The sequence below is a fragment of the Pollicipes pollicipes genome, unplaced genomic scaffold (assembly GCF_011947565.3).
Source record: "Pollicipes pollicipes isolate AB1234 unplaced genomic scaffold, Ppol_2.1 Scaffold_4740;HRSCAF=5597_pilon_pilon_pilon, whole genome shotgun sequence".
Taxonomy (NCBI): Eukaryota; Metazoa; Arthropoda; class Thecostraca; order Pollicipedomorpha; family Pollicipedidae; genus Pollicipes; species Pollicipes pollicipes.
This window is the reverse complement of record NW_023596545.1, coordinates 34,791,718-34,817,708: the sequence shown is the minus strand read 5'-3', so window position 1 is coordinate 34,817,708 and position 25,991 is coordinate 34,791,718. Positions and strand designations below refer to the sequence as shown.

The 25,991-nt window shown below is 61.5% G+C and overlaps 1 protein-coding gene across 1 annotated transcript; it reads left to right on the top strand.

The window, feature by feature from the left end:
• Positions 1 to 952: 952 nt before the first annotated feature.
• Positions 953 to 25,358, top strand: LOC119098272 (zinc finger CW-type PWWP domain protein 1). Its single transcript, XM_037221193.1, has 10 exons — positions 953 to 1,018; positions 5,180 to 5,256; positions 14,815 to 14,959; positions 21,310 to 21,506; positions 22,158 to 22,274; positions 22,649 to 22,826; positions 23,331 to 23,352; positions 23,889 to 23,998; positions 24,316 to 25,094; positions 25,203 to 25,358. The coding sequence occupies exons 3-10, from the start codon at positions 14,950 to 14,952 to the stop codon at positions 25,356 to 25,358; spliced, it is 1,569 nt and encodes a 522-aa protein (XP_037077088.1). The 5' UTR covers positions 953 to 1,018; positions 5,180 to 5,256; positions 14,815 to 14,949.
• Positions 25,359 to 25,991: the final 633 nt, after the last annotated feature.

Genomic DNA, 25,991 nt, shown 5'->3' with positions numbered 1-25,991 from the left:
ATAAAGCAAACTCTTTATTGTTTGTCTATGAAAACAATAACAGAGAAAATCCGGCCGTTTATTGTGGTTGAGATAACAGCATCTCAGCGAAGTGCTGCCTGAAGATCTGGAGGATAAACTAAAAAAGGAATACATTGATTGCGCTCGGCTATATACGGTGCGCGATAGACATATTTTGTCATGTGGTCTTTTGGAGTCCTAAAAAAATCGCACTAGTATTTGTAGCAGTTTAGTCATACCGATGTGAAAGGCCTTCATTATGTTGGACATTGGCTCATTATGTTAAGCATTGGGAATGGTGCTCCCTTGTTGAGAATCCGCGCGATAGACATATTTTCTCCTGCAACAATATTTTAGAACGGGTGGGTGGGCACTCCCCTGCCCGACGATAAAGGAGGACGCGTCCCCCTCCCCCCTCCCGGTGGCGCCGCCCCTGACAGAAGGGCTGCGGAGAAGCCGTGGTGCGGCGCGGAGAATCCCCATCCGGCTATCGCCACGCTGTCCGTATCGTGATTCCTCTTCCCTCTTGGGGATCTCCATATCCCTGTTGTTGTTCTCTCCATTGCTTTACTCACGTCATTTCGCTACATTTTTACGTTATCTGGTTTGCTTTCCCTTTGTTGTCTAATTCAAGCTTGGCTTTCTCTTCCTTGACTCCAATCGTGTGGCATGCCCTTTCTCGTTCCCTCGCCGGCCTCACCACGGTGATTCCCGTCCATGCCCTCGCGCAGGCGGCTTCCTGTATGCTTTTCCTCCATCCTCCATGCGAATCATCACGTGAACACCCGACAATGCCCGGACGCGCATCATCACCGATCTACTACAGTGACAGCGCGCTGCCGTCTCCGCAGGGCCGCGGCCGATTTCACGCCGCCGGACGCGCCGACTACGAGTCTCAGCTCGCCGCCGGCGGTGTTCAAACGTCCCCACCCCACCCCGGCGGTGACCTCTGACCCGGAGACGGGCCCGCCGCCGGTCAAGCGCCAGCTCTACAAGCACAAGAGCCGGGGCAGCCTCGGTCAGTCCGCGCCGCTGGTGCGCGCCGGGAGGTGCGCGGTGTTTCAGGAAGCTTAGTGCCGGCGCCGATACCGGCATTAACCAGAACGCGTAGATGCTGGCCTCTAGCCAAGGGGTATTGGATTACACTAGCCAACATGGGCATAGGTTTATAGTGTACGTAACGCAGACATATGTCCCGGCGCGTTACGGAGTGCGGACATTCCCAGCCCAGGCACCGCCCCTGCAGCAGTGGTCTGGCAGCAGTAGTTCCCGGCCGATCCAAGGGCGGATAACGGGGTCATGGCTCCCCAAACGACGAAAACAGCCCACATTTTCCGGTTTCGCCACCGTTGGAGCGGAAAATTTTAGTTGGGCCCCCCGACACTGGGTGCTGGATCCGCCGCTGTCAGCACCGGCTGCTCTCGCCGCGGCACCGAAATCGTGCACGTTTTAGGCGTATCAACTATCGCTTTCATGTCACGCTCATCGCGTGAGAGCATGGCTGATGGCGAAGACAGGCCGGCATACGTCACAAAAACAGCACGGGGGGAGCGCGCCGTCGGTGGCACACCCCGGCCAGTGACCGGTCCGGCCGCCTGCGCCGCTCTGCTGCCGACAGGCGGCTAATGCGTGTCGCGGCCGTGCTCGTTCGCACCGAATCGATGGCGACCCGCGCCGGCCCGATCGGCCCGAGCGGCCCGAACGACGCTGCAGCCCGGCTGGCGGCGAGTTCGCGGCGTCCGGCCGCCTGCGCCCCCCCCCCCCCCCGCCCGCGGCCCCCTCCCCCGTCGGCACGTGACCGACCCGCAGCAGCCCGCGCGCCCCGGTCCTCTGTCTGGCTCCTCGGTCTCGCACCAGCTAGCCGGCCGGCCGGCCGCCCGCGGGCAGCGCCGCACGCATGTCGTCCACACTGGCGGCGGCGGCGGCCGGAGTGCGGCGCGGGTCAGGCCGCCGACGAGCGGCGCAGGACCGGGCCGTCAGCTCGCCGCGCGTCGGTCGGCGGTGGGCGAGTCGAACGGGCCGGGCGACCCGCCCCGCATCAATCACGGTGTCGGGTGACGGGGGAGGGCCCTGTTTGTCGCGCGGCTATGTTGCCCGGAGTGGCGGTCGTCACGGCGGAGCGGTCACGCTGTTTTTGTGACGACTCGTCACACAGTGCCACCGCCGTGATGCCGGGATGTCACCCCGTCATTGTGAGCATCACCCGTGGTCTTGGAACGGACCGCCACAGCGCCGTTCGTGTGACAATGTCATCGCCGTCATCTTATTTACTGCGTGTCACCGTCCTGCACTGTTCTGAAGTTTCTGCCGTCACAGCGCATCACCTTCACGCTGTTGTGGAGTGTGGTCGCAGTTCGTCACACACCGCCATTTTGTTTGTGGTGACGGCCCGTCGCAGCACACGATGACATCGCTTTGTTCCGGCAGCGGGGCGGCCCATGGGACCACTTCTGACGGTCAAAGTCAGGGCCTCTTGTGCAACCCCCGCCCCTACCGATGCCTGCCTTCATCCGGCCAGGTCAAGGCCAGCCTCGCCGCACGAGCGCCGTGCCGCGTCCCGGTAAACAGCGCGCCCTCGCACGGTCTCTGACGCGAGCGCGCGGCTGTCAGGCGCACCGTGCCTGAGCCGGCCGCGGGCGCAGGTGGGGCCGGGCCCACGCGAAGCGCGAGGCGGCGCACATGTGACGGACCACGCTGGTGGCTGCGCTGAAATTTGGCTGCGCGCGGCCGGCAATTGTGCCTGCAGTTTTCCACGCAAATGTTTAAATGCACTGTGTCTAAAGAGGTCATGGTGTATCTATCCAAATATTTAGATACTTTTCGTACAGATGCTTAGGCCCGCTGTAGCGCCGTACCGTTACCTGATCTCACGAGTGAAGTGCCAGACGTGCTTCACGTTAATCGTCGACAGTAAAGTCCCAGCCTACTGACCTTCATCAAAGCCAAAAGCCGTCCGTGACGGGCACGAGCCCCGAGCGGTGCTCTCCACATTCAGTGCCGGCGCACGGCTCATCAGCGCTCCTCCCGCCCCTCTGCCGCCCTCTCTCTCTCTCTCTCTCTCTCCCTCGGCTGCCCCCGGTGGTGGACCTGGTTGCGGTGATGGCCGCCTGACGTCGGCTGTGATTCGCTCTGTGTCTCGGCTCGTGGTTCTGTTTGGGTTGGCGCCGGTCGGCGGGCGAGGGCGGGGGCCCGGCGGGGGCGGCGCGCCCGCGCGCCTCCTGCACCGCGCCTGGGCAGCTGTCGGGACCTCTTCTGCGGCCGCTCAGCCGGCGGGGCGGCGAATCGTCCGCCCTGGTACGGCGCTGCACTGACGCCAGGCGGTCCCAGGCACGTGCACCGACACGTGGGGCTCGACCCACCCCCGTGACCGGTCTTGGCAGTCGAGCGGGCTGCGAAATTCGGCTACGGTACCGCTGTGTCCGTCGCTGGGATGCGAGTTTTCAGTGATGGACGGGTTGCACGACTGCCAGGTGACAGTTTTCAGATAGCCTGGTGTGGTGTGTGTGGATGACGCGATATCGGAGGGCGTTCACATTTCAGCACCGTTGCATCAGCGGCATTGCATCACTTCAGTGCGTCACACAGTTCTTGGTGTACGAGTGGGTGATGGTATAACCGGATAGTTAGTGTCCCAGCGCCATTGGCAATGCGAGTCCCGTTGCTACCGCCTCGCTGGACTTCTATAGAACGCGCACCCGCGAAAACGTCAGATGCACGCTCAATTGGGTAAAGTACTAAGATCTACGTGCGTGATTACAAAGACGCTGCCAAGTGTGGTGCCTGACCGAACCAGGGCACGCTGAATCCGTGCTTTCCGTTGGGCTTTTCAGCGATTGACTTATCAAAGGGAATGCTCCACATTTGAAGATACTGAAACAAGCATCAGACGATGAAATAAGCTCACTTATAACTTCTGACGTGCTTTTAAGCAGAAAGGGCTGCTCTAGACAACACAGTCTTTCGGCCAAGTAAGTATGCTTCTCGATGCATCAATGTTCGATTACGTCACTGTACCTTGCACAACATTGATTGAGAGCCAGTTGACGGCCGCTACATCTAGTAATTGTACTCACGAACGCCATATAGGAACGACTCGACAATTATATTTGTCTTGGCCTTGATCGCCGCATAGCCAACGAAATGGCAGGATTTGAATGGCGTCATTGTGGCATCATGGATGCCTGGGTGACCTTAAAATAGTCTCCCCGAAAAAGTCTGCACATCTTCGGCAGCGTGTAGCTCACAAACTAGAAGGGCTTAGGCCTCAAGAAGAGCAGGATTGTGAAATGCACCGAATATTCTTCCAGATGGCTATTTCAGCTCAAAACCTCATACAAATGTGGAACATTCCCTTTAGGAGTACGGACGCAGTGGAGCGGTTTTGACCGTCCCATCAATACGGAGTGGGCTCTCCGCCCCGAGCAAATGGGGTCATCAGTTCGGGTGCGACCATGTCAGTCGTTCCGCTGTGACAAGCAGAGTAAACCCACCCCCTGCTAGACTTTTCCGGTTACATCGCTTGTGTCTTGTTTTTAGTCCAGTTCGATGCGAGAGCGCTAGATAGCCACAGGGCTGTCCTGTGCCGTGTGATGTGCAGCAGTCCCCAAGTGACTGCCAATCTGAGTGTCCCCGATTCGCGGAGCATTGCTTCGGTCCTGACAACCCACCGCAACCATCGCCGTTCAGTGAGGCATGCCGCTGCCCAGCTCAGTGCCGCCACCATCCCTGGGGTGGAAGTCAGGCCGTTGACCGCAGCTCGAGGCAGGAGGCGAACTCGCCTATCTAGGTCCAGAGACAAAGTGGCGAGCCCCTGAAGCATGCTCTCTCTCCCTCTCAAAATGTGATCGTCATCATGCATTCACGTAGAGCGGTCATCGCCTGGGCCTGGCCGACGCCACGTGGCCGGCGTTGACCGGCGCCGTCAGCTGCCGACTGTCGGCGCCGACAGCGGCCGACTGTCGGCGCCGCGAGCGGCCGACTGTCGGCGCCGTCAGCTGCCGACTGTCGGCGCCGACAGCGGCCGACTGTCGGCGCCGCGAGCGGCCGACTGTCGGCGCCGCGAGCGGCCGGCCGCCCGCCGGGAGCTGACCGTCGGCGTGCTGACCTGAGCGGCGGGCGTGTCCGGCGGACAGCTGGCGCTCGGGTGGCCCGCGCCCGCTGACCTGGCCCGCCCCCGCAGGTGCTCGCCGGCCGGCCGACGCCGACGGAAGCCCTCGCCAGAAGCCGGCCGCCAAGGAGCAGCGGCCCGACCAGAAGGTGGGTCTGCGCGCCGGTCCCGGCCGGCCCCAACCCGACTGGGAAAGGAATATGATACGGAGTGCACCACGTCGTCATACACTCACATTTGTGCGGTAACGTGATAGAGAAAAGTGTGATGCACCCGTCACATGGACCACCAGGAAGCAGGCATGCCAAGTTTCCGCAACGGTAATAAACAACATGAAGTTAAGCCAGACACTCCCTCATGCAGATTTGGCGCAAGGAAAACTGCATATACAACATGTTCTGGACCGCATAAAGGCACCTTCAATCGGTTAGCCTGAGAGAAGATATCCAACACTGGAACAGGCCACGTACGCGGTACGCATAAAATCACGAACCTTTGTGAACAAAGATGCCTACTCTCCACATATTTACATCCTCTCGAAAGCTTTGCGACAGCCGCACATCCGTCGGAGCGTCGCCGGAGGTGGTGGCCGGCCGCGCCTGCCTCAGCACAGCAGAGGCTCGTGGGACGTAGGCTTCCGGAACGCTGAATCGTGCCGAGTCATCGCCGGCACGGCAAAGTAGGGGAAGGGCTGGAAGAGCCCATGGCGGCTGCTGTGCGTAGCAGCGGCGTCTGGGTAGTGTACTTGGGTTGCGAGACAGGAGCTAGGAGAGGCAGATATAGTTACCGCGCTTCGCGAGGTACCGTGATTGGCCTGTTGACGGCCGGCCGTCCGGAAAGGAGAGACGGCATCAATCGATGCCCCCGCTGCGGCGGTCTCCAGAGACGTGAGCCAATGATGTGCTTCCGGAGGGTGCGCGCGTGCCGACACACCCACCGGAGCGTGCACCGACGCTGTACGCGGCCGCGTCCGCCGGCCGGCACGGCGGTCTCCGTACGCCCAGGCCGTCATGGAACGATTGAAGTCAAAACAAAGTCGCGTTTGAGCTGGATTCGTCGAAAGCTGCGGCCTTCTCTCCTGAAAAGTGTAGCGTCTTGCTCTTTGTTAGGCTTTCTTTTCGCCCTGAATTCCTCCTGCGAAGTTCTCGCTTCAACGGTCCTCCCAACAAGGCTGTGAGCGGAATGTTACGCAGTCGGGACATACTGTCCTGACCCGTATGGCATCTTTCTTTTTGCCAGATTGCTTTTGACAGCAATAATTCTGGAAACTTTGGGACGAGACGCGAAAAGACAACGTTCGAATGAGCGCTGTCCCAGTTGGAGCTGGAAATGGCAATGTTCAGGCGTTGGACATCATTGAGTATGCAAGGATTTGTTGAAACTTTTTTAATTACGCTTTTTTTACACATTTCCGATGCGTCTCAGATCAGCGCCCCGTCATGCAGATTTTTTATCGACTTGTACGATGTTGATACAACTAGAGAGGCGAATGGCTTTGTGAAAATTGCTGATGCCCTTTTCCCTACTCTGTCCTTCATAACCGCTACCTTGCCTTACCTTTCAACACACGTGTAGTTGCTCCAAGTGCAGCCTCATGCCATCCATTTGTTCCGCCGCGTATATATGTAATCAGCCGCCAGTGACGCGGTCCTCAGCCGACGCGTGCGGCCGGGCTCCGCATGCGGCACATAACTGCCCGAGACATAACAGTGTGTGACTGTGACCAGTCCCCGCTGCTCATACACCATTCCCCGCGCCGCTTGTCGCGCCGCCGCCCAGGCGCAAGGCTGCCGTTGGCCCCCGCACGCCACAGCTGCTCACTGCCTGTGACGTAATTCTCAGCCGGCGCGTACGGCCCGGTCCATATACGTGGGCCACAAACACTGGACGCATGATAGCCCAGCGCGTGATCGTGTGTGATCCTGTCCAGTGTGCGGACGTCGGCGGGCGGCGCGGCGCCGTCGGCCAGGGGACGGCCGTCCTCCGCGCCCGCTCCTGGTCCCGCCGTCTCCTCCAGCTGGGATGGCGCGGGCGGCGGCCGGTCTGCGCAGTACGGGCCGGGCGGGCGCCCATGGCCGCAGCGTGCAACTGAGGCCGCGCAGAGACGAGGAGCATGGCCAATGCCGGCAACCGTAACTGGACCGCAGTGGCTAGATGAGCTCAGACCGCCCAGACGCGTGTTCCTGGACTGCAGTGGGTAGCTGTAGACATGCCAGGATCAATACACATACGCAAATAAGATATCAGCAGATAGTACACGGTCAATGGCTAGTTTCCGCGGATTTCCCTTAATTCTTTTTCAGTTTAGCTGTACCGTTGCCCAAGTCCATTCTCCTGCAAATTGTTAAGCCCTTACCATGGCTTTTTCATGCCTTAACCGGGTATTTTTTGTGATAAAGTGCAGATCGTTCGTATTTTTAACGTTGGCTGTCGAAAAACTTGAGTCGCCGTTTATGTCACGAAAGGATTAGAGTCAGTCAACTGCAGATGGATTAGTGAAGCCTGTTTGCGAAAGCCAAGCGGTTTGATGTTGTTGGCGACCACACGCTGAGCCAGCTCGCGAACTAACCGGCGTTGATCCACGTGATGGCTGCTCGATTTTCCACTCAAATGCGGACGATAAAATGATCCCTATTGGGATCCACGCGGAGGCCTCGCGATGCACCGAAAGACCGGCGCAGTTAGGGACGGTCTGCTGAGCATGTCGGGCCCGGACGTGCGCCTGAGCCAAACTTAACAGAGCGCGTCCCAAACCACAAAAATGACAAGGATGTGCATGGAACTAAATTGTGCTGCTTTAAGTTAACCTGCGTGAGGTTTAAGACAACAAATTTGAGAAAGTAACACAATTCGAGTAAGGACCCTAATGGACTGTGGGGGCCCCATCCGATTGTAAGACCCCGGGCGGTTCGTGGCTCCACCCTGGTTAATGTCCTGCAACCGTCTCTGCCCATCGAAGCAAGTTGGCCCACGATGTGTTACAGGTGGTTGCTCCCTGCTAAACATGAAACCGTATGCCATCAGAGCAGGTAATAAGCGTTTTTACTTGTTTTCTTTCCCCCACTGGTGTGTCCGCGTGAGGACATTCATGGGCGCCATACTGGCAGCCTGCCGGAACGCCTGCACTGCCGATCAGCTGAGCCGCTGCACCGGTGCGTGGCCGATCGGCTGAGCCGCTGCGCCGGTGCGTGGCCGATCAGCTGAGCCGCTGCGCCGGTGCGTGGCCGATCAGCTGAGCCGCTGCGCCGGTGCGTGGCCGATCAGCTGGGCGATTACGTGTCGTAGAGTGGGCTGGAGAGAGCGGCAGCCGCGCCGTTTGGCCGCCTCCGGGGTCGCCGCACCGCGATCGGCGGCGCCCGGGGCCGCGCCGTGCTCCCAGCGGCCGGCTCCATTCTACAGAGGGCACCGTGACGGCCGCGCGGGCTCAGCGGCGACACGGCCGGCAGACCGCTGAGCGCCGCCGGACGGCCGCGCCGCACGCCATGGCTTCGGGCCCGGAAATAGGTCAACGGCGGGCTGCCCTCCGGGCGCTGTCCGCCGCTGTTCGCCGCCTGCGCCGGCTGCGGATGTGAGCTGTCGCGCACTCCCGGGCAATGGACTGGCCGGGAGAGCGGTCCGTGCTGGACGGGCGGCCTGGCGCGGCCCGGCGGTAGACGCGGCGGCGGCGCCGCCCCCGCTGGTGTGCCTCCCGTTCTGCGTTGTATCGCGGCGGCGCGGCGGCCGGCTAGTGCGCAGCGCACGTGAGCGGCGCCGCGCCGCGTCGCCAAGGCCCGCCGCCCCGCGCGGCCCGCCAGCGCCGCGGCCGCACCCGCCGTCCGCCAGGCAGAGCCGGTCGACACCAGTCGCGCGCGTGTGCGCGTCGTGGAAGGGGGTCATGCGCCACTGGCGAACCACACGTGGGACATGTCGCTCAGTATCGGGATTTGTGTCTGGCTTTTCGTGTTTATGCAATGAGGGTTTGATGTTTTTCACATTGATTTGGCTCCACACAAGTTGTGTGAAACACTAAATCTCCACGCACTGCATCGAGCTTCGCACCAGCGCCAGCCTGCCTGGAATGCTTCCCGTGCCACTCAGGCGATGGGGCCCGTGAAATACACTTCGCGCTTCTTTTTGTACTCTCGAGCACTTCCTGGTCAGCCACAAGACAGCATGAAGGATGCTCCTATCGTGATGCATTGCGTCGGACGGACAGCAGCCAAAGAACCGTCCGTGCCAGCATGTTCCCGACTGAAACAGCCGCCAGTTAGCTCCTGGAACGTATGCAGGAAGCAGCAACGGCGGGGTGGGGCGCGCTTTTCACGTGACGAAATGTCCCTACGTGGGTTGAAAAGGCAAGAGAAACTGCGCTGAGGGCCGGCCGTCGTTACATACCCCCCCCCCCCTCCCCCCCCCCCCCCCAGAATCGTATCGTAGACGCGTGTCCGGCGCTGCGTGACTGGCGCTTGACACGCCTCTGTACACACCTTCGCGTGCTCGTCCTGTCAGGAGGTTTCTTAGACAGGCGTCCCTGATCATGCCAGCTGCTCAGTCGGTTTTCCGTGTCCAGCCCGGCGGCCCATGCGGGCCTCGGCCGTCTTTCGGCGGTATGCGGGGCCGGCGAGCGATCGCTGCCAGCTGCTGATAGCGCGGCGCCGCTCCGTGCTCGGAGAGCCTCCGCGGCGCCTGCACCGCTCGGCGTATGCAAACTGCACCGCTCGGCGTATGCTGGCATGATGCAACCAGGCACCGGCCCTCCTGCAGCACGGCCCACGGGCGACCTTGGTTAAAAAATCGGTACAGCAGTCCACAAACACGCCTCCGCAGCTGGAGCGCGCGCCACGCTCCGAAATCCCGCGCGGCGGCTTGTAAGACACGGTGCAAGTCAACAGACCGAGGCGTTGTGGAGGCACGCTAAGCTGGCTACCCAGCGGCCGGTTTAGCTGCCAGAGGAGGCTCGACCCATGTCGCCGCGCTGGGTGTTCTGACCAGCAGCTCCAGAAAAATAAAAAAAGTGACCCAGTTGTCGTACGCTGCTAAATTTAAGCAGTTGATGAAGCGATTATCCATATTCTGCAACCGGTCGCAAAAATGAAATGGTGGCCCATTTGTCGTACGTGTCCAGATTTGGAGACTTGATGACTGTGATAACTAGTACTGTTACCATTCATATTTATACGTGATCACCGTCACGGAATCGAAACCAAGCTGAACGTGTTCGCACTTTTGAGCGGCCGCGCCAGCGACCGCGGGTAAAGCGTGCCGATGCCGTGCCCATACTTAATACACATGACCTTTGCTGTTCTGGTCATGACACCAGCCGACATGACCATGAACTATCGTGTTGAAACGTCGCCTGCACGCCTTTCTCGGCGGTGGGCGTGTCCGAGCTCCGCGGCATTGATGCGCCACCGACGGCCGCCACCAGGGCCCGCCCCAGTCGTGACGATCTCCTGCTCGGAAGAGCCGTCTGGCACGATATGTTGCACAGCTCCAGAATGGGGGTCGCTGCGCCAGTGGCGTAACCAGGGGCTTTTGGGGTCCGCCTGGAGGCGGCGGGGCGCCTTGGACCGGAGGCCCCAATTTCCGTTCGGCACCTTAAGGCGCTTAAGGCGCTTCTGAAGCATAAAAGCAGCCCCCCGGGGCATCGAAATGAGATCCCGAACTCAAAAAGGTTTCCCGGGGCGATAGCTCATTTGAGCATAGCGCCTGCCCTCCGATCCAGCCGCCCGTGGTTGGGTGGGTTGGGTTGCTTTAGGCGCCCGCTATCTGGCCTTGACAGGTACGGCCTGCGGCCGAGAGCTGGAGCTATACAAAAGGTCAGGTGCCGCCAGAGGGCAAGACGGACCGTGCCGAGCATCGCGGCATGCTAACCCTCACCCCGATAAGACAGGGCGAGTGTCGGTGCGCCTCCGTAAGGTTTTTTGAGGACACCTTTTCCGGCATGTTGTGCAATCGCGCCCAAATTTTCAACAGCTATGGGGCATTCATTGTACGTGTTTTGACACGAAAACATGCTCTTAGCTGTTCTAGTTTCGGAGCAGCAGCGGTTTTTGAGGAATATGGCACGGCGATCTGCGGCCGACGCTGGCGGCAGGCGGTAACCGACGATGCTGCGGAACGCACGCGGCGGGCCGACGTTGTCACATTAAGTGGACCATGTATCTTGCAGATATGCTCAAAACACATAAAGATGTACGCAATTGTACTAAGGATTGAAAAAGGAACATGCCTGTTTAGTTTTTGTGTCGGCACGAGGTATGGTCTCGCGTGTATGATGTTGTAAAGCTGAAAGTGTGATCGGGAAAATTTGAACTTTTGACCGGGCATAATATGATCAATTCTTACCTAGTAACATAAAACTGGTACCAATCGCGAGATGCCGTTGAGACCAGTCCATTGGTTTGTCTGCCAAACTCTATCTTCATTACTTTGGGAACGGAAGGTGAGGTGGCATCAACCCCCCCCCCCCCTCCCTCTGCAAATCCGCGTTGCGAAAAACGGCCAGTGAGCGCGAAGGTTAAACTGTCACCACAAATCCTGCCGTTGACCCGAAATTACGTGATCGCATGGTAGGGCTCAGGGCTAACACACCAAGCACTGCTTAGCGTGAGCTCTGGTCCCAGAAATCCATCCGTCCAAAAAGGCTCGTATGTAACCTTAATCAAAAGGTTCCCCAAATACAACTCAGAGCTTTTAAGCGGCGAATAGAGGTTCCTTGGCTGGAAGGGCTCTTATGACCCCATTTATCCCGTCATGAGCCAAATCCTAGCTACGTCATTGCGTTATGCACCAGTTGGCCAGTCTGTCTGTACCCAGGGGGTCAATCTGTCTGTCGGATCGCTCCAGAGTTGTAGGAGCAGAATGGTTTCGGGCGAGGAAGTGAAAATTTAACGTCCACTTTTCATGAAAATTTGACGACCCAAAGTGGCGCATGACAATACAAGCTTAACGCTGAGTTTTTCCCGTGATGGTTGAGACGCCCCCACATTCTCGGTTCGCTCTGGTACGCGATCCGAAGCCACCATCCGCACTTGGCCGGAAGCCATTGGTCAGCCTTGAGCGCGGATTGGTCACCTGGCGATGTACCCCACGTGCTGCAGTCGAGCTGTTGACCGGTGTAGCCGGCCGGTCAGCCGCCGTCGACCGCCGCCGGCCGGTACCGTGATCCCTGGACGGGATTCGGATCTGGTCCCCCGTCGGCCCCGGTCCCCCGTCGAGCCCCCGTCGGGCCGCCGTCAGCCGCCGTCGACTGCCGCCGGCCGGCACCGTGATCCGTAGACGGGATTCGGATCTGGTCCCCCGTCGGCCCCCTTCGGGCCGCCGTCAGCCGCCGCTGACTGCCGCCGGCCGGTACCGTGATCCGTGGACGGGATTCGGATCTGGTCCCCCGTCGGGCCCCCGTCGGGCCCCCGTCGTGCCGCCGTCAGCCGCCGTCGACCGCCGCCGGCCGGTGCCGTGAAACGTGAACGGGATTCGGATCTGGTCCCTCGTCGGGCTCCCATCGGGCCGCCGTCAGCCGCTGTCAGCCGCCGTCGACCGCCGCCGGCCGGTACCGTGATCCGTGAACGGGATTCGGATCTGGTCCCCCGTCGGGCCCCCATCGGGCCGCCGTCAGCCGCTGTCATTACTGTGTCTGGCGCCGCGCTCGACATCGATCGCGACGATTCCCTCCTTACGGTAGTCGGGGGATATTAATAAATGTCGACAGTGAAAGTCGACAGTGAAAGAGTCGAGATGACGTCAATAAATAAGTACATTGAGAGCATGTGATGTAACCCTCCTTGCAGGCGACACATACGGCTCAGCCCGCTAAATGAAGATTTTTGCAAAATATGTCTGATTGTGCTCCCCTCTTTATTACGGAATCTTGCAGATGCCCTTGCGGTTTGTTCCATTTCGCGCTTGCGCCTGCTGTATAGGGCACCCTAAACTTGTGAAGACTGTTAACCTATCGACGCTCAATGTACCTTGGCATAGGTATTTAACGGGCGTATTTATCGGGCGTGTGTACGTCAACGGAGCGTGTCAGAAAAATTGCCCCATCGGAAAACCCTATTTGAGGCCAAGTCTGTCCACCCATCACATGAGGTTAATGTGGAAATTCCAGGAAAGTGACAGGGGATGAAGCTAGTATTTCCCTCCCTCCTCCCCTTCTTCCACGCCTGTGGTTTGTTAGACATGAAACATCATGGCGAAGCCATGACGTCTTATGCCAACGGGGGGCTTTTTCGTCACGACAGATGTTATGTGGTATGAGGTGTTGCTCATGTTGAACTGCCCATGATCAGCCCGCCCATTGCTGAGGCCGGATGGTGTAACGTGCCACAGGGAGCTCCTAAGAACTGTACAGTGGCGGGCTTTCAGGAAAAGGTGGCCAAGGCGCACTGTTACCGCGAGGTTAGGTCGTTTTTCGGATCCCCGCTCGACAATGTCGTGCGCATTGGCCAAGGTTAAAGCAACTATCGATTTGCAGTCACCTCACACGACCGTTGAAGATATTTTCGAGGTCCCGTCAATGTCGTATGGATTGCTCGCCCGCCAATACGGATCGGTGCGTGTCATCCCCAGCCCGGCCTTCATGGGCGTGCCATCCCACAACGGAAACTGGCTGGGCGTTCATGTGCCTGAAGCCACCCTGGGAGTCCAGGCACGTCTCCGGCTGAGTGCGTTCAACCGTGGAAAACATAACAAAAGTATGCTGTGAAATAGATGAGCTGAAAACTCGGGTCTGCCGATACCGAAGATTCGTGCCCTCGTCTCCTGCTCCCAATATTCTGATGTTGGCGCCAGGCAGCTGTCCCGGCGTAGGCATAACATGCCATTGGTTACGACGGATCGGCGGTTACGACGGATCGTATTTAAAGCGGCGTCCCACCCTTGTCGCGGCATCGTTTGGAAGCGACGGCCGACTGCACAGCGCTTCCCCGTGAGGTGTGCAACGCATGGGCGACTGAACATCTGCAAGCCGGCGTCCACGTCTGCGTCGTGTGCCGGTCGCTATGGGCTGTTGTCTGTCATCTGTGTGTCGCTATTGTCCTCGTGCCCGTTCTGGGACGCTCGCTTGTGCCTGTTCTCACTGCACTTCGTGAGCTTGTCTGCATCCCTGATAGAGCTGGTACCGCCACTCGAGCACAATTCGACTGCGGGCGGTCTGTGCAGCTCGCCACACCAACGCTCGTCCGGTGCACGACGGGAATAGTTTGTACATTTGGGCATGTAGGGCACGGTCGACCGGGTGTTGGACTTCGGACCTGGGGACCCGAGCTCAAACTGCGTCCGCCGAGTGATATCCCACGGGCGCTATCGCGACGACCAGCGTGTAAATCGGGGTGGTAATGGCCCTTGCACCTCGCAGTTATATGTGTCTTGAAATCAGGTAATTATTTGTGTCAGACAATGGGAGTGCCGTCCCCGCTGATGCACTTAACCGCGGCCGGTGAGCACCGCGGCCAAATTATGCTCAGAATAGCTCTAAAGTGGCCGAGCGTGCCTGGGGGGGGGGGGGGGGGGGGGGGGCTCTGCCGGTAAGTGGATGGAGCACGACAGCAGCTGGGCCGACCGTGAGCGGCCTCAGATCAGATGGTCGGGATAGCCGTAGCCGGCCGCCGTGTCTGATTTGTCCGAGCGCTGCACCCGCGTGCAGCTGTGGCGGCGATTTCGGCGCGTGCCGCTGCAGCCGGCGCTCGGGTGTGCCGCCGCTGACCGCCGGCGCTGACCGTCCACAGGCGCGCATCCTGGCGCTGCAGGCGCGCCGCACTTGTGGGACCTGGGTGCAGTGCTGCCACATCGACTGCGGCAAGTGGCGCCACCTGGCGGCCGTGCAGGACCCGTCCGAGCTGCCGCAGGCCTGGCACTGCACCATGAACGACGGTAGGTGGCCGCCGGCCGGTCCGCCCGGCCGTCAACACGTGCCGTCGCTCAGCGGCGGTGGCCGCGCCTGGCACCGAGCTTCGTCGCGCTCTCCCGCGCTGCTGGCGCCGCGCCGCCGCCGCGCGCGAATCAGGCCCGTTTAGACGAGGGTGGCTACATTGGGCATGCCGGGCTTCGCGGGTGTGCAGTCGAAGGCGAGTTGTTTGCAAACAGACGAGCGCGAATGGCTGGCAGACGGCGCGCGAACGCTTCCGGATTTAGGAGGCGGCGCCGGTGCAACGGTGCTAAGAATACCTGATGGTCGGGTCCGACCGCGCGGCTTACGAGGCGCGGGGAGAAGACGTACGCGAGAAGGGAGGGGCGAGAATGGAGCGCAACCAGAGCAGTGAGGGAAAGAAAGAGGGCGGAGGGGGGGGGGGGGGTGATGGGAGGCGCGGAGCATGGCGAGGGTGTGCTGCCCAGAGATAAGCGCGCGGCGGCAGGGGCGAGAGCAGGCCGCGGCGTGGCCGGTGTCCGTGCTGACGGCGTGGTCGGGCCGAGCTGGCCTGTTTGCGCCGGCCGCCGCTCGGCCTGCCCACTGTCCGTGCTGGGCACGGCCGGCCGCCGGCTCGCGGGCCGCCAGCGCGCGGTGCCAGCAGTGGCCGTCGGCCGCGGCGGCGGCCGCAGCTCCCGCCGCCGGTGACAACGGCCGCGGCAGGGGTCGGGCCGGCGGACGGCGGGCGCCACAGGCCACGTGCGGCGGCCATGTGAGCCGGACAGGCTGGCACGCGCCGCTAGGAACGGACGCGGAACGCTGCGGTGTACGGTGCAGATGGCGAGGATGCCGGCGCATCACATCGATTCGGACCGGTCGTCGCCGCGGCTGCTGGCCCCACCAAATCGACCTGTGATGGGCGCTACCGGTCCGTGCGAGCCGGGGCCGAGGTGGGATCAGGGCGGCGTATTACTGCCGGAGATCCCTCCTCCGCTGGATTCGCGATGCGCCTCTTCACTGATCTCTCCCCGAGACTCGGCTTGGTGGCTGACTCTATTCTGACACGCCACGTCTCGGCCCCGTCTCTCTCGCCAGCTGGTGATCGTGAGAGGGGCTCAGATTTCACTCATCTTAGCTGGTGGCCGGTCACCGACACGTGTTCCATGCGTGTCAGCATCTATCTATCTGTATCGCTGGTTTTCCCCATTTCACATAGCTATTTCTGTACTGAACAACACGAATGAACTACGGAGCGTTGGTAGCAAATTCAGCACTGATCAGCGTTCGCTCAGACCATGGCACAGCTGACAACTGCCTCCAGATAATGTAGATCAAGATAAGGTCACCCAACTCCCATTTTCTGTGCATACGCGGACTGCGGTGGTGTGCCAGCACCCAGGATCTAATCCTAGGCTGTGCGCGTGGCTGGCGCTTTCTCCACACTCTCCGTGCTTATCCTGAAAAGTTAATCCGACGGCGAACAGTCATCGGCCGGCGTGGAGGCCGGTGCGCGCGCCAGCGCGTACAGACAGCACTGCGGCCGTGGGCCGGCGTGCCTGTCTGCGCTTCACCCGGCTAGCGTGAGAAGGTGCGCGGACCGGCCGGCAGCGGCGTCAGGTGGTGTTTGTGCGCCTCGTGCAAACAGCGGCCGCCCGTGCGGGGAGCAGGCGGAGCGGGGGCGAACGCCGGCCCGACATCAGCACCGTCCCGTTGGCCTGCTCACTCAGCGCAGCCCAAGGCGCGGGATCGACCTCAGTGGACAGTGACGCCAGTAGTTCTGAGTGCCTTGTGCTGTAATTTGCGGCGGCGGTGTCCCGGCGCTCTCGAACGGCTCGTCCCATCCTCGGCATCCTCGACAGACTTTCTAAACTTGCCTGATATAAATCCTGGCAGAGATTTTTTTTCATTCGGTCATCCGATATTCTTGAGAGAGCCGTGATTAAAGTGACGGCAGCGATATCAGAGCCAGCAGCTGACAGCCGAGCGAGGCCGATTCTGCCGCCCGTGCCCCGGCCGCCGGGTGGGCCGTGACCTCCCGGCGCGGTTGGCGCGGCGCTGCACACCGGGGGACCTGTCGCCTCCCGCTCAGCAGCGGCCGCACGGGTAACGGGTGGCAGGCGCGGATGCAGAGCGGCCCGCAGGACGGCACTGGCTGGGGACACCCGAAGCAGACGGACGCGGACGGGCGTGCTGAGCTTGTGATCCAGTAAAGGCGCGAGTTTGACAGCCGGTCTAAGAAGGCTGAGTAGTTTCATCACACACGTGTCTCCAGAAAAACCTAGTCCCTGGTCTTGTAGCCCAACAACAGACACGAGTCAATCAGCACGAGAGACACGGGGCTTGTCCACCAGTGGCGTATGCAGGATTTCGCACGGGAAGCGGCTAGATCGGGTCAGAAGGAGTCCTTCCAGCCAAGAGGACCCTGTGCATCACTACAGGGGCTCTTTTTGAAATTTAGGAGACCTTTTTGGGCTCGTGTTCCTTCTTTGATGCCTCGCAGACCCCTCTGTATGTTTTACAAACTCTAAGGGCGTTTTCAACTGCAAGTACTAGGGCATTTGACCCCAGGCGGCCCCGGCCCTACCGGGGGTGGAACGGGGGAGATACGGCTCCCACAACTCCCTTGGCCACGCCACTGGTGTCCACGTGCCGAAGCCGGCGGTGATCGGTGACGGCGCCCTGCGGCCGGGCTCGTTGGTCGGTCCGGTTGAGGTGGCCAGTTTTTCTGGCGGCCCTCGCTCCCTGGCTCTTCCGCAACGGACGGCCAGCCGGCCGGCCGCCGGCCGCCGGTGGTATTCGCGTCGTCGCCCCGGCCCCGTCGCGTGAGGCGACGGAGTGCAATGCCGTTGTTGATCAGCTGAGGCGTCTGCCTGCGCGACGTCCCCTGTGCAGCGACGTCCCCGGTCCCCTGACCCGCGCATGTTTTCCAGGAGCGCGGTTGTGTAAGCCCACAACCGGTTTATTGCACGGGTGATTACGCGATCAAAAACACAAACTGGATCAGCCGATGCAGCCATGGTATGTTTCTGAGCCAGGCTACATTGCTGCTGGATTATGAGTTGTAAGTTCTTATGCTGACAGTAATCGGATTTCAGTAGATCTGGAGGTACTGATTAAACGGCGTTATTTGACAAGCCATGGTTGTGTTGACAAAACCCAACCTTAGATAACTCAGATCGCAGAACTAAGAACTCAAACTGAGGCTTTTGCAAGCATAATCATGAGATGATAACGTCGGTCACACAGTACGTCCTGCCGCCTGGGACGCCGATGATGTTGACATAACAACTCTCAACGTACGCCGAACAACCGGGACCTCAATGCTTTTCTTGGTGACATGGAGTAAAGCACCGCTGCTGGTGCCTGCCATTGTGTAGCAGTGGCAACGTAGCCGGCTCTTTGCATTCCTACAAATAAGGCACGCACCATGTGCCGACATCGTTCAAGTTGTGGTTTTGTGCACAGCTCGATTTGTATCATTGCCAGACAGCTCACAGCTAGACGTCGTCATTTTCATGCATTGCTAGACGGCATGTGACATTTACACACAGAAGTGGCACAAGGCAACGTTGTTTCTGCAGTGCAGAGCCGTTAAACGATCACCATGAACAAGGATGAGCCTCTAACCGAGCGGGTTTTGCTATAAGTTAGCATATCTCAACTGAAGTAGCCAAGTCCGCCCGTCACGTTTTCAAGAACCTGGCATCTTTGCAATCTGCAGTCGCAGCCGCACGCCAGTTTCAGGAAAAATGCGCGATTCTTCAGAGGATAAACTGGGTGTATTTTCAGACAGTTTCGATCAGCAGTTTTGATCAGATTTGATTTTCTGCATCGTTACGTCGTAAAAAAGTGCAGCCTCCTGACACAGGTGCGCCCATTTATTCAATGTATAAGGCCATACAATACGGACCGAAACACGGTCCAGATCTCAGCAACCGGTTGTCACAGCGTCACAAGGCAAGGACTGCCTGAAGGAGGCCAGAACGGACCATGGCGGCGTCACAGCGTCACGAGGCCAGCACCGCCTCACGGAGGACCAGAACGGATCATGGCGGCGTCACAGCGTCACGAGGCGAGAAGCCTGAGGGGGACCAGAACGGATGATGGGGACTGCCTCATGGGGTCCAGAACGGACGATGGCGGCGTTACAGCGTCGCGAGGCCAGAAACGTGAGGGGGGTCAGAACGGACCATGGCGGCGTCACAGCGTCACGAGGCCAGAAGCCTGAGGGGGCCAGAACGGACCATGGCGGCGTCACAGCGTCACGAGGCGAGAAGCCTGAGGGGGGCCAGAACGGACCATGGCGGCGTCATAGCGTCACGAGGCCAGAAGCATGAGGGGGGCCAGAACGGACCATGGCAGCGTCACAGCGTCACGAGGCCAGCACCGCCTTACGGAGGACCAGAACGGACGATGGCGGCGTCACAGCGTCACGAGGCCAGAAGCCTGAGGGGGGCCAGAACGGACCGTCATACCGGCAAAGGTGTCAGTGGGTGCATGCTCGGTTATTGGCGCACGCTTGAGCACGCTTTTTGCGATTGTTAAAGACTGTTGACAGATCTCTGCAACAAGAGTAGATAAAGATGTGATAACCGCACGGTGCAGGTCGGCACACCGTTCACAAATCACTAACAATCTCAGCAGCTCTCGCTTCACGGGTGTGCTGGGAATCGACCAGAAAGCGGCCAAGGTCTCAGATAGAATCTGGCCCGGATTGCAGGGCGCTATGGTCCGAACCGAGACAGATCGGACCACGCAAACTGCACGAGAGTGCGGCCGGGTACACTGTGACCAGTGGACATCTGCAAGTTGTGTATTTTTTCGCAGTGGTAAGTTAAATAACACGGAGTGCGAACGCAGGTGCCAAAACGTGGGCGATCGCAAATTCGTCGATTTCGTCGACTGAAACCGTTAAGCCTGCGCGGCTCAGCAGAGGCAGCAATTTTGCAACGTTTTTTTTAAATTTTCACTTCGTGAACTGGCGCTTGTTTGCTACGGTAGTCTAATCTGCTCTACTAGCATCTGCGGTGACGTTTTGTTCTTACGACGAAGTAGCACTTGAGAAATAATTTGATCTTTTCTTTTAATCGATCGGGCGTGACACATGCCGTTCACAGCAATTGAGTGCCGCATTGCGAGAGCATGCCCTCGTTACAAATAAATATCGTTTTATCATCCTCGAATTACACATTCTGCTGACGTGTCCGGCGGTCTACAACAAGCCCGTTCCCTGCTGCGGTGCTCGCGCCCGAGTGGATGCCAATGATATCTGGAATCCGTCACGTTCGGCGCCTCAAAGACGCACCGAGTCGGCTGAACTAACCGCTCGGGATAGCAGTGAGACGCCGCGCGCGATTTTTCGGTGGTCGTTGGCAGGCCGCATTGTACCTACGCGGTGGGCCTCCGTCGGCGGCCGTAGCGGTGCTCGCGCGCGCCCGACGGCTGCCGCAGTTGGAACGAATGGTCACGATCGCGCCACAGCTTTCAGCGGTCTTGCCGAGTCACGTTCCAGACGCCCTTGAAATTCTGTCGACGCTCTCGTGCATTCTGAGCCTGGGCGGCGGGGTCCCTGCGCGTCAGATGGGCACTGCCGGCCCCACCCGCCGGCGGGCGCCGCCAGCTGACGCCTGAGCCGCCAGCAGCCGCTGGGCGACCAGCAGCCGCTGGGCAGCGCGACCTGGAGCTGGCCTCCGCCGCCAGCAGCCGCTGGGCAGCGCGACCTGCTGCCGTGAGTTAGCCGGAGCCCCCACTGGCGGACGGCAGGAGCTGGCCTCCGCCGCCAGCAGCCGCTGGGCAGCGCGACCTGCTGGCGAACGGCAGGAGCTGGCCTCCGCCGCCAGCAGCCGCTGGGCAGCGCGACCTGCTGCCGTGAGTTAGCCCGGGCTCCCACTGACGGACGGCAGGAGCTGGCCTCCACCGCCAGCAGCCGCTGGGCAGCGCGACCTGCTGCCGTGAGTTAGCCCGAGCCCCCACTGGCGGACGGCAGGAGCTGGCCTCCGCCACCGGCAGACGAAGGGCAGCCTGACCCGCCCGCCGACATACACACTGCAGCCTGACCCGCCCGCCGTCAGGTGCAAGTAACTTGATCCTCGCGCTGTCAGGTACCAGTCAGCTGACGCATCCCCGCTGTCAGGCACCAGTGGGCCGACTGACGCCGCCGTCAGACCCGGGTACCTGGCCCGGTCACGGCCGGCCAGCCGGTGACCGAGTCCGCTGCCGTCGACAGACGCCGCCGTCGGACCCGGGTACCTGGCCCGGTCACGGCCGGCCAGCCGGTGACCGAGTCCGCCGCCGCCGACAGACGCCGCCGTCGGACCCGGGTACCTGGCCCGGTCACGGCCGGCCAGCCGGTGACCGAGTCCGCTGCCGCCGACAGACGCCAAGTTCGGCTGGTGCTCGGCGCCGCAGGAGCACATCCCCAACTCGGCGTTCCCTCGGCTGGTGGCCGTGCGCTTCACGGTCGGCTCGGTGGTCTGGGCGCACCTGGACGGCTTCCCCTGGTGGCCGGCGCTCGTCGACGACGACCCCGACACCGAGGACTTCTTCTGGCTGGACGGCTTCTCCGAGACGCCGGTGCGTGGCGGCGCCGCGACCCTCCCGGCGCACGGCTGAGCTCCGTGCGCCCCGTCAGCTAGGGACGCGCTCCGCGGTATCAGTGTCCGGTTGGGCGTGGTTGGCAATGGTGCGACGTCGACCCATGGCGTGCGCGCGTGCTGTACGGGGTGCGGAGATACTGCAGACGGTGGTCCGTGGTGCATCGATCGTCCCTGGTGTTACGCAATGCACATGACGCTTGGTGTCGCCGGCTAGCGCCGCAAAGGTCGTAGGCCGAGACGAACTGACAGGGGTGGACGTGAGACCCTTCTTGCCCGCTGTGTGCGTCCAAACGCTTTGTGACTCGGGGCGAGACCGTTCAAAATGCGCCGTCAGTCGTTCGTTTAGTTAATTTTGATCCTCGTTACGTCGTGTGTGGCGTCGTTGTCGCGGCGGCTGTTGGTGTCGCTCGGCTGAGCTGCCAGCGCGCTGCCGGGCGGGCTCGAGAGGACTATTGACGAGGCAGGCAGTGCGCAGTCCGCCCGTCAACATACTGGGCTGCCAGCCAACTGACGAAGCTGCCAGCCGCCCGTAACGGTCTGTCCTCTCCCCCTCCCTCGCCCGCCCTGCAGCGGTGACCGCGTCGCACGACGCGAGCCATTACACCGGGCGCCTCTCGCTGTGTCGCAGACCCACTACCACGTGACGTTCCTGGACGGGCCGACGCAGCCGGTGACCCGCGGCTGGGTCACCCCGGCGCGCGTCAGGAAGTTCGAGTCCGGGGATCAGGCCAGCGCGCGGACAAAGGTCGGAACCGGGGAGGGGGCAGCTAGAGCCGAAATCCGCTTTGTGGCTGTCACAACTCTGAGGTTTTGTACACGCTGGATTGCACTAACAGAGGCCCTCATAATGCTTGAACTCGTCGCGGTCGCTTTGGCTTTGGTCGCTGCCTTATCGGCCGCTGCGGTGCTGACAGGCCTGAATCCCCAATCAGGGGGCACGATATGGGTTCCTTTCATGCCCTGATGTAACCGGGATATCCCTGTGTAGTAAACCCACGTTCAAGACGCCCCGCCTCAGCAGCTGTAAGTCGGCGCCGTCTCAGCGCTCGCAGTCGGCGGTGCCCGCCGTGTGTTGGCGGTCTGACCTGACCTGACCTGACCTGGTCGGCCGGCCGTCAGTCCCGCTGCCGCGGCATCGAGTACCGCGCCCGGCTGGAGGCAGCCGTGGAGCAGGCGCACCTGGCGCTGGCCTGCCCGCTGGCAGAGCGGCGCCGCCGCTTCACCTTCGTGGCCCGCTACCCGGGCCCGTGGCCCGTCTACTCGGACAGCGAGGCGGAGACGGCCCGGCTGCCCGACGGTCAGTCCGCGCCGCCGCCGGGGCAGGCCGGCCGGCGCCGCCAGCGACTCCTGCGCGCACGGCGCCGAGCCCGTCAGTACGCGCCGCCGCCGGGGCAGGCCGGCCGGCGCCGCCAGCGGCTCCCGCGCGCACGGCGCCGAGCCAGTCAGCCCGCTCCGGCGGTGGCCCTGACAGGCGGACGGATCCCCTTGGTTACGCCAAAGGGGCAGCCAAAAGCGTTATTGGCTGCTGGCTACCAGCCTAGTCCAGTGGATTTGTTGACGAGGATTGAGTTAACCGAACAAACAAGTGGCGATTTGTGAGGCTCTGAACTTGGCGTCTCGGAGACCGGAAGTATTGCTGAGAACAAGTGGGCAACTCTGACCGCCCTCAACGTCTCTAATATACGGGCAGACGGACCGCCTCGTCCATGCTGACCTGTCCCTGTGTCAGCTCGCCGCGTCGCCGGCAGAGGCCACGCCCAGCGTGACCTGGCCGCCGAACTGACCGCGCTTCGCCCGGCAGGTCGCCGCCCGTCGCGGAAACGGCGACGCGGCCGGCGCTCCAGGACGTCCCGCGCCCCGGCGGCGCAGGTGGGCGTCCCCGGCGGGGGCCGCGGGGCGACTCTGTGCGGGGGTGGACCCCCACGATCAGAGCGGCCCACGCCCTCGGTCGTGACGGCGGCCGCGTCCCGTGGCCTCGGAGCCTGTTGACTTTGCTCGTGCTGTGCCTGGCCTTACCAGATATCTCGACAGGCGCTGTCGGTGTGCTAAGATTCTGAATGCGGCTCACGCTGGTCGCTGCAAGTGCAACCCATGAATAGAGCTGTAAATATTTGCATCCTGTCGTGAGCCGCGCTGCTGCCCGTAGTCGGCACCAGACGGCGCGGCCCGCAGTCGTCAGCAAAACAGACCTTGCAGCAATCGCGCCTGTTTAGGCCCATCCTGCCGTCGGAGGACGGGAGTGGGGCGTGGTGGCGAGCCGGGCCCGGTGACGCGGCCGCCCTCTGCCGCAGGCCTCGGCGCCGCGCCGCCGCCGGAGCCGCTCCACCAGCACCAGCAGCAGCAGCAGCGGCAGCCGCAGCAGCCGCGACGACGAGACGGTCAACTCGCTGATGGACGTAGTGGACGACATCGTGCAGCAGCTGACGCAGTCGCAGTCGCAGTCGCAGTCGCAGTCCAGGCACACCCAGGGTGCGGGCGGGCGGGCGGACCCGGGTCGGGGCGGGCTGTCGACGCCGCTGGTAAACAGATCGCCCGGGCTGGACCTACTACACGGCGCGGCGAAAACACGGTCAAGCGGGCCGCTTTGTCGGTAGCGCCTAACAGTTCGAGTCAGGTCCTGAGTGTCACGAATGCCCCTTTGGCAATCATTAATGACAGGCTGATGAGAGCGCTCCGCATCCTGCCAGCGGCGGGCCCGCGGACGGGATGTCGCTCATGCTCGCGCCGCGCGGCCCCTTGTAAGTCCCCGAGGGCACGCGCCACGTTAACGGCCATCTCGCGGTCAGGTGACGCCGGTGAGGGCGTCCTCCCACTGATCGACGACGCTCCGGGCGGGTCGGAGGCGGCGGCGGCGGCGGCTGACGAGTCTGATGCAGAGTGCTCGCCGGAGCCGGACACGGCGAGGACTGGGTCAGCGAGCCGGGCACCTGACACGACGCAGCCGAGACAGCTGAAGAAGGTTCGCGCGGGCTGGAATGAGACGGCCAAACCCAAACCAGCCCACAAGAAACTGAAGGACAAGAACGCAATATGTGGCAAAAGTAAAGGGAGCCACACACCTGTCAAACAAAAAAAGAAGCGGCAGACGACAGCGCCGGCCGAGTGCCAAACGGGCAGGATTCTGCCGACCTACAAAACCAAGAAGGCAGGGAAGGCGTCAGAAGAGGCGGGCGCAGTTAACAACACGAAGCCTGTGTTCAAACCAAAAAATAAATCTAGAGCGATAACGGCGATGCGAGATGCAGTGAACAGTCAGAGCCCTACTGCCACGCCAGAAAAGAAGTCCCAGAAGCCACCAGTTATGGATAATAGGATGGACAGTGCGGAACCGTTCTTCAAGCCGAAGACGCAAAGCCAGGAGGCGCCGGGAGTGGAGATCGACGCGGACAGTACGAAGTCACCCCGTTCCCAAGAGAACGAGCTCCCCACCCAGCTGCCGGCGGGCGGGTCGAGCCCGCGGCAGGACGGCGGTGACCGGGCGCCGAGCCCGTGGGGCGAGCCGTGCGCTCGGGGAGATGAGCCGCGCTCGGACGAGGAGAGGCCGGGTCTGCTGCACCTGGACGGGGCGCGGCCGGCTCGGACCGAGTCTCCCTTCCTCCGCCGACCGGCGGCCGCTACCCTGCTGGCCGGCGGCGGCAGCCAGGGCTCGGAGCCGGCGCTGGGCCCGCCGGAGCTGGCGCTGGACGCAGAGTCCAGCTCGCTGTTTGAGCCGGCGCCGACGCCGTCGCCCCGGGCCTACACGGAGCTGCAGAGCGAGGAGCGCTCGCAGGAGCTGTTCGGCGCCGCCGAGCAGGGCTACCAGTCGGACCCGTTCGAGGCGGACGACTGAGCGCCGCCGGGGCCGGCGCCGGAGCGGTCGGTGATGAAGGCCGAGATCCTGTAGGCCCAGAGGTGGCCGAGGAAGAGAACTCCCCACGTTGTTGTCATTGACGATCCGTGTTGCCCTTCGTGAGCGGACAGGTTCGCGTCGTGTTCATCGTGATTTTCTGGCATTCTTATGATTGTTACTGAGGGCCTCGTTTCGTTTGGATGATTGTGTCTAATGACTTCCATTTGTCGATTGTATTCAATGAATCGCGTTCCAGAATGCATTCTGTATATTGCTCTCAGCGACGCACAGCAGAGCTCGCGGCAAACTGCACGGCACATGTGTTCACGCAAACACACGAACACACACACACGGTACAAACGAAGGAGTGTCAGCAGAGACAGCAACGCCCGGCCATCGAGGCCACGAGCGGTTAATGCCAGCCAGCGCCCGGCACCCCGCATGCCGCCGGCCCCACTCACCAAACCTGGTCACACGCACGCGCGACACGCCGGCCATTGGAATGGCTCAGCTGCAACAGAGTCGTCCCCAGGCGGCGGAACGGCATCGCCATCATCGCCTCACATCGGACCCCCGGCCGGCCGTCCGCCCGTGAGGACACACACCAGCTACAGTGCACGCGTGCCGCGCGGC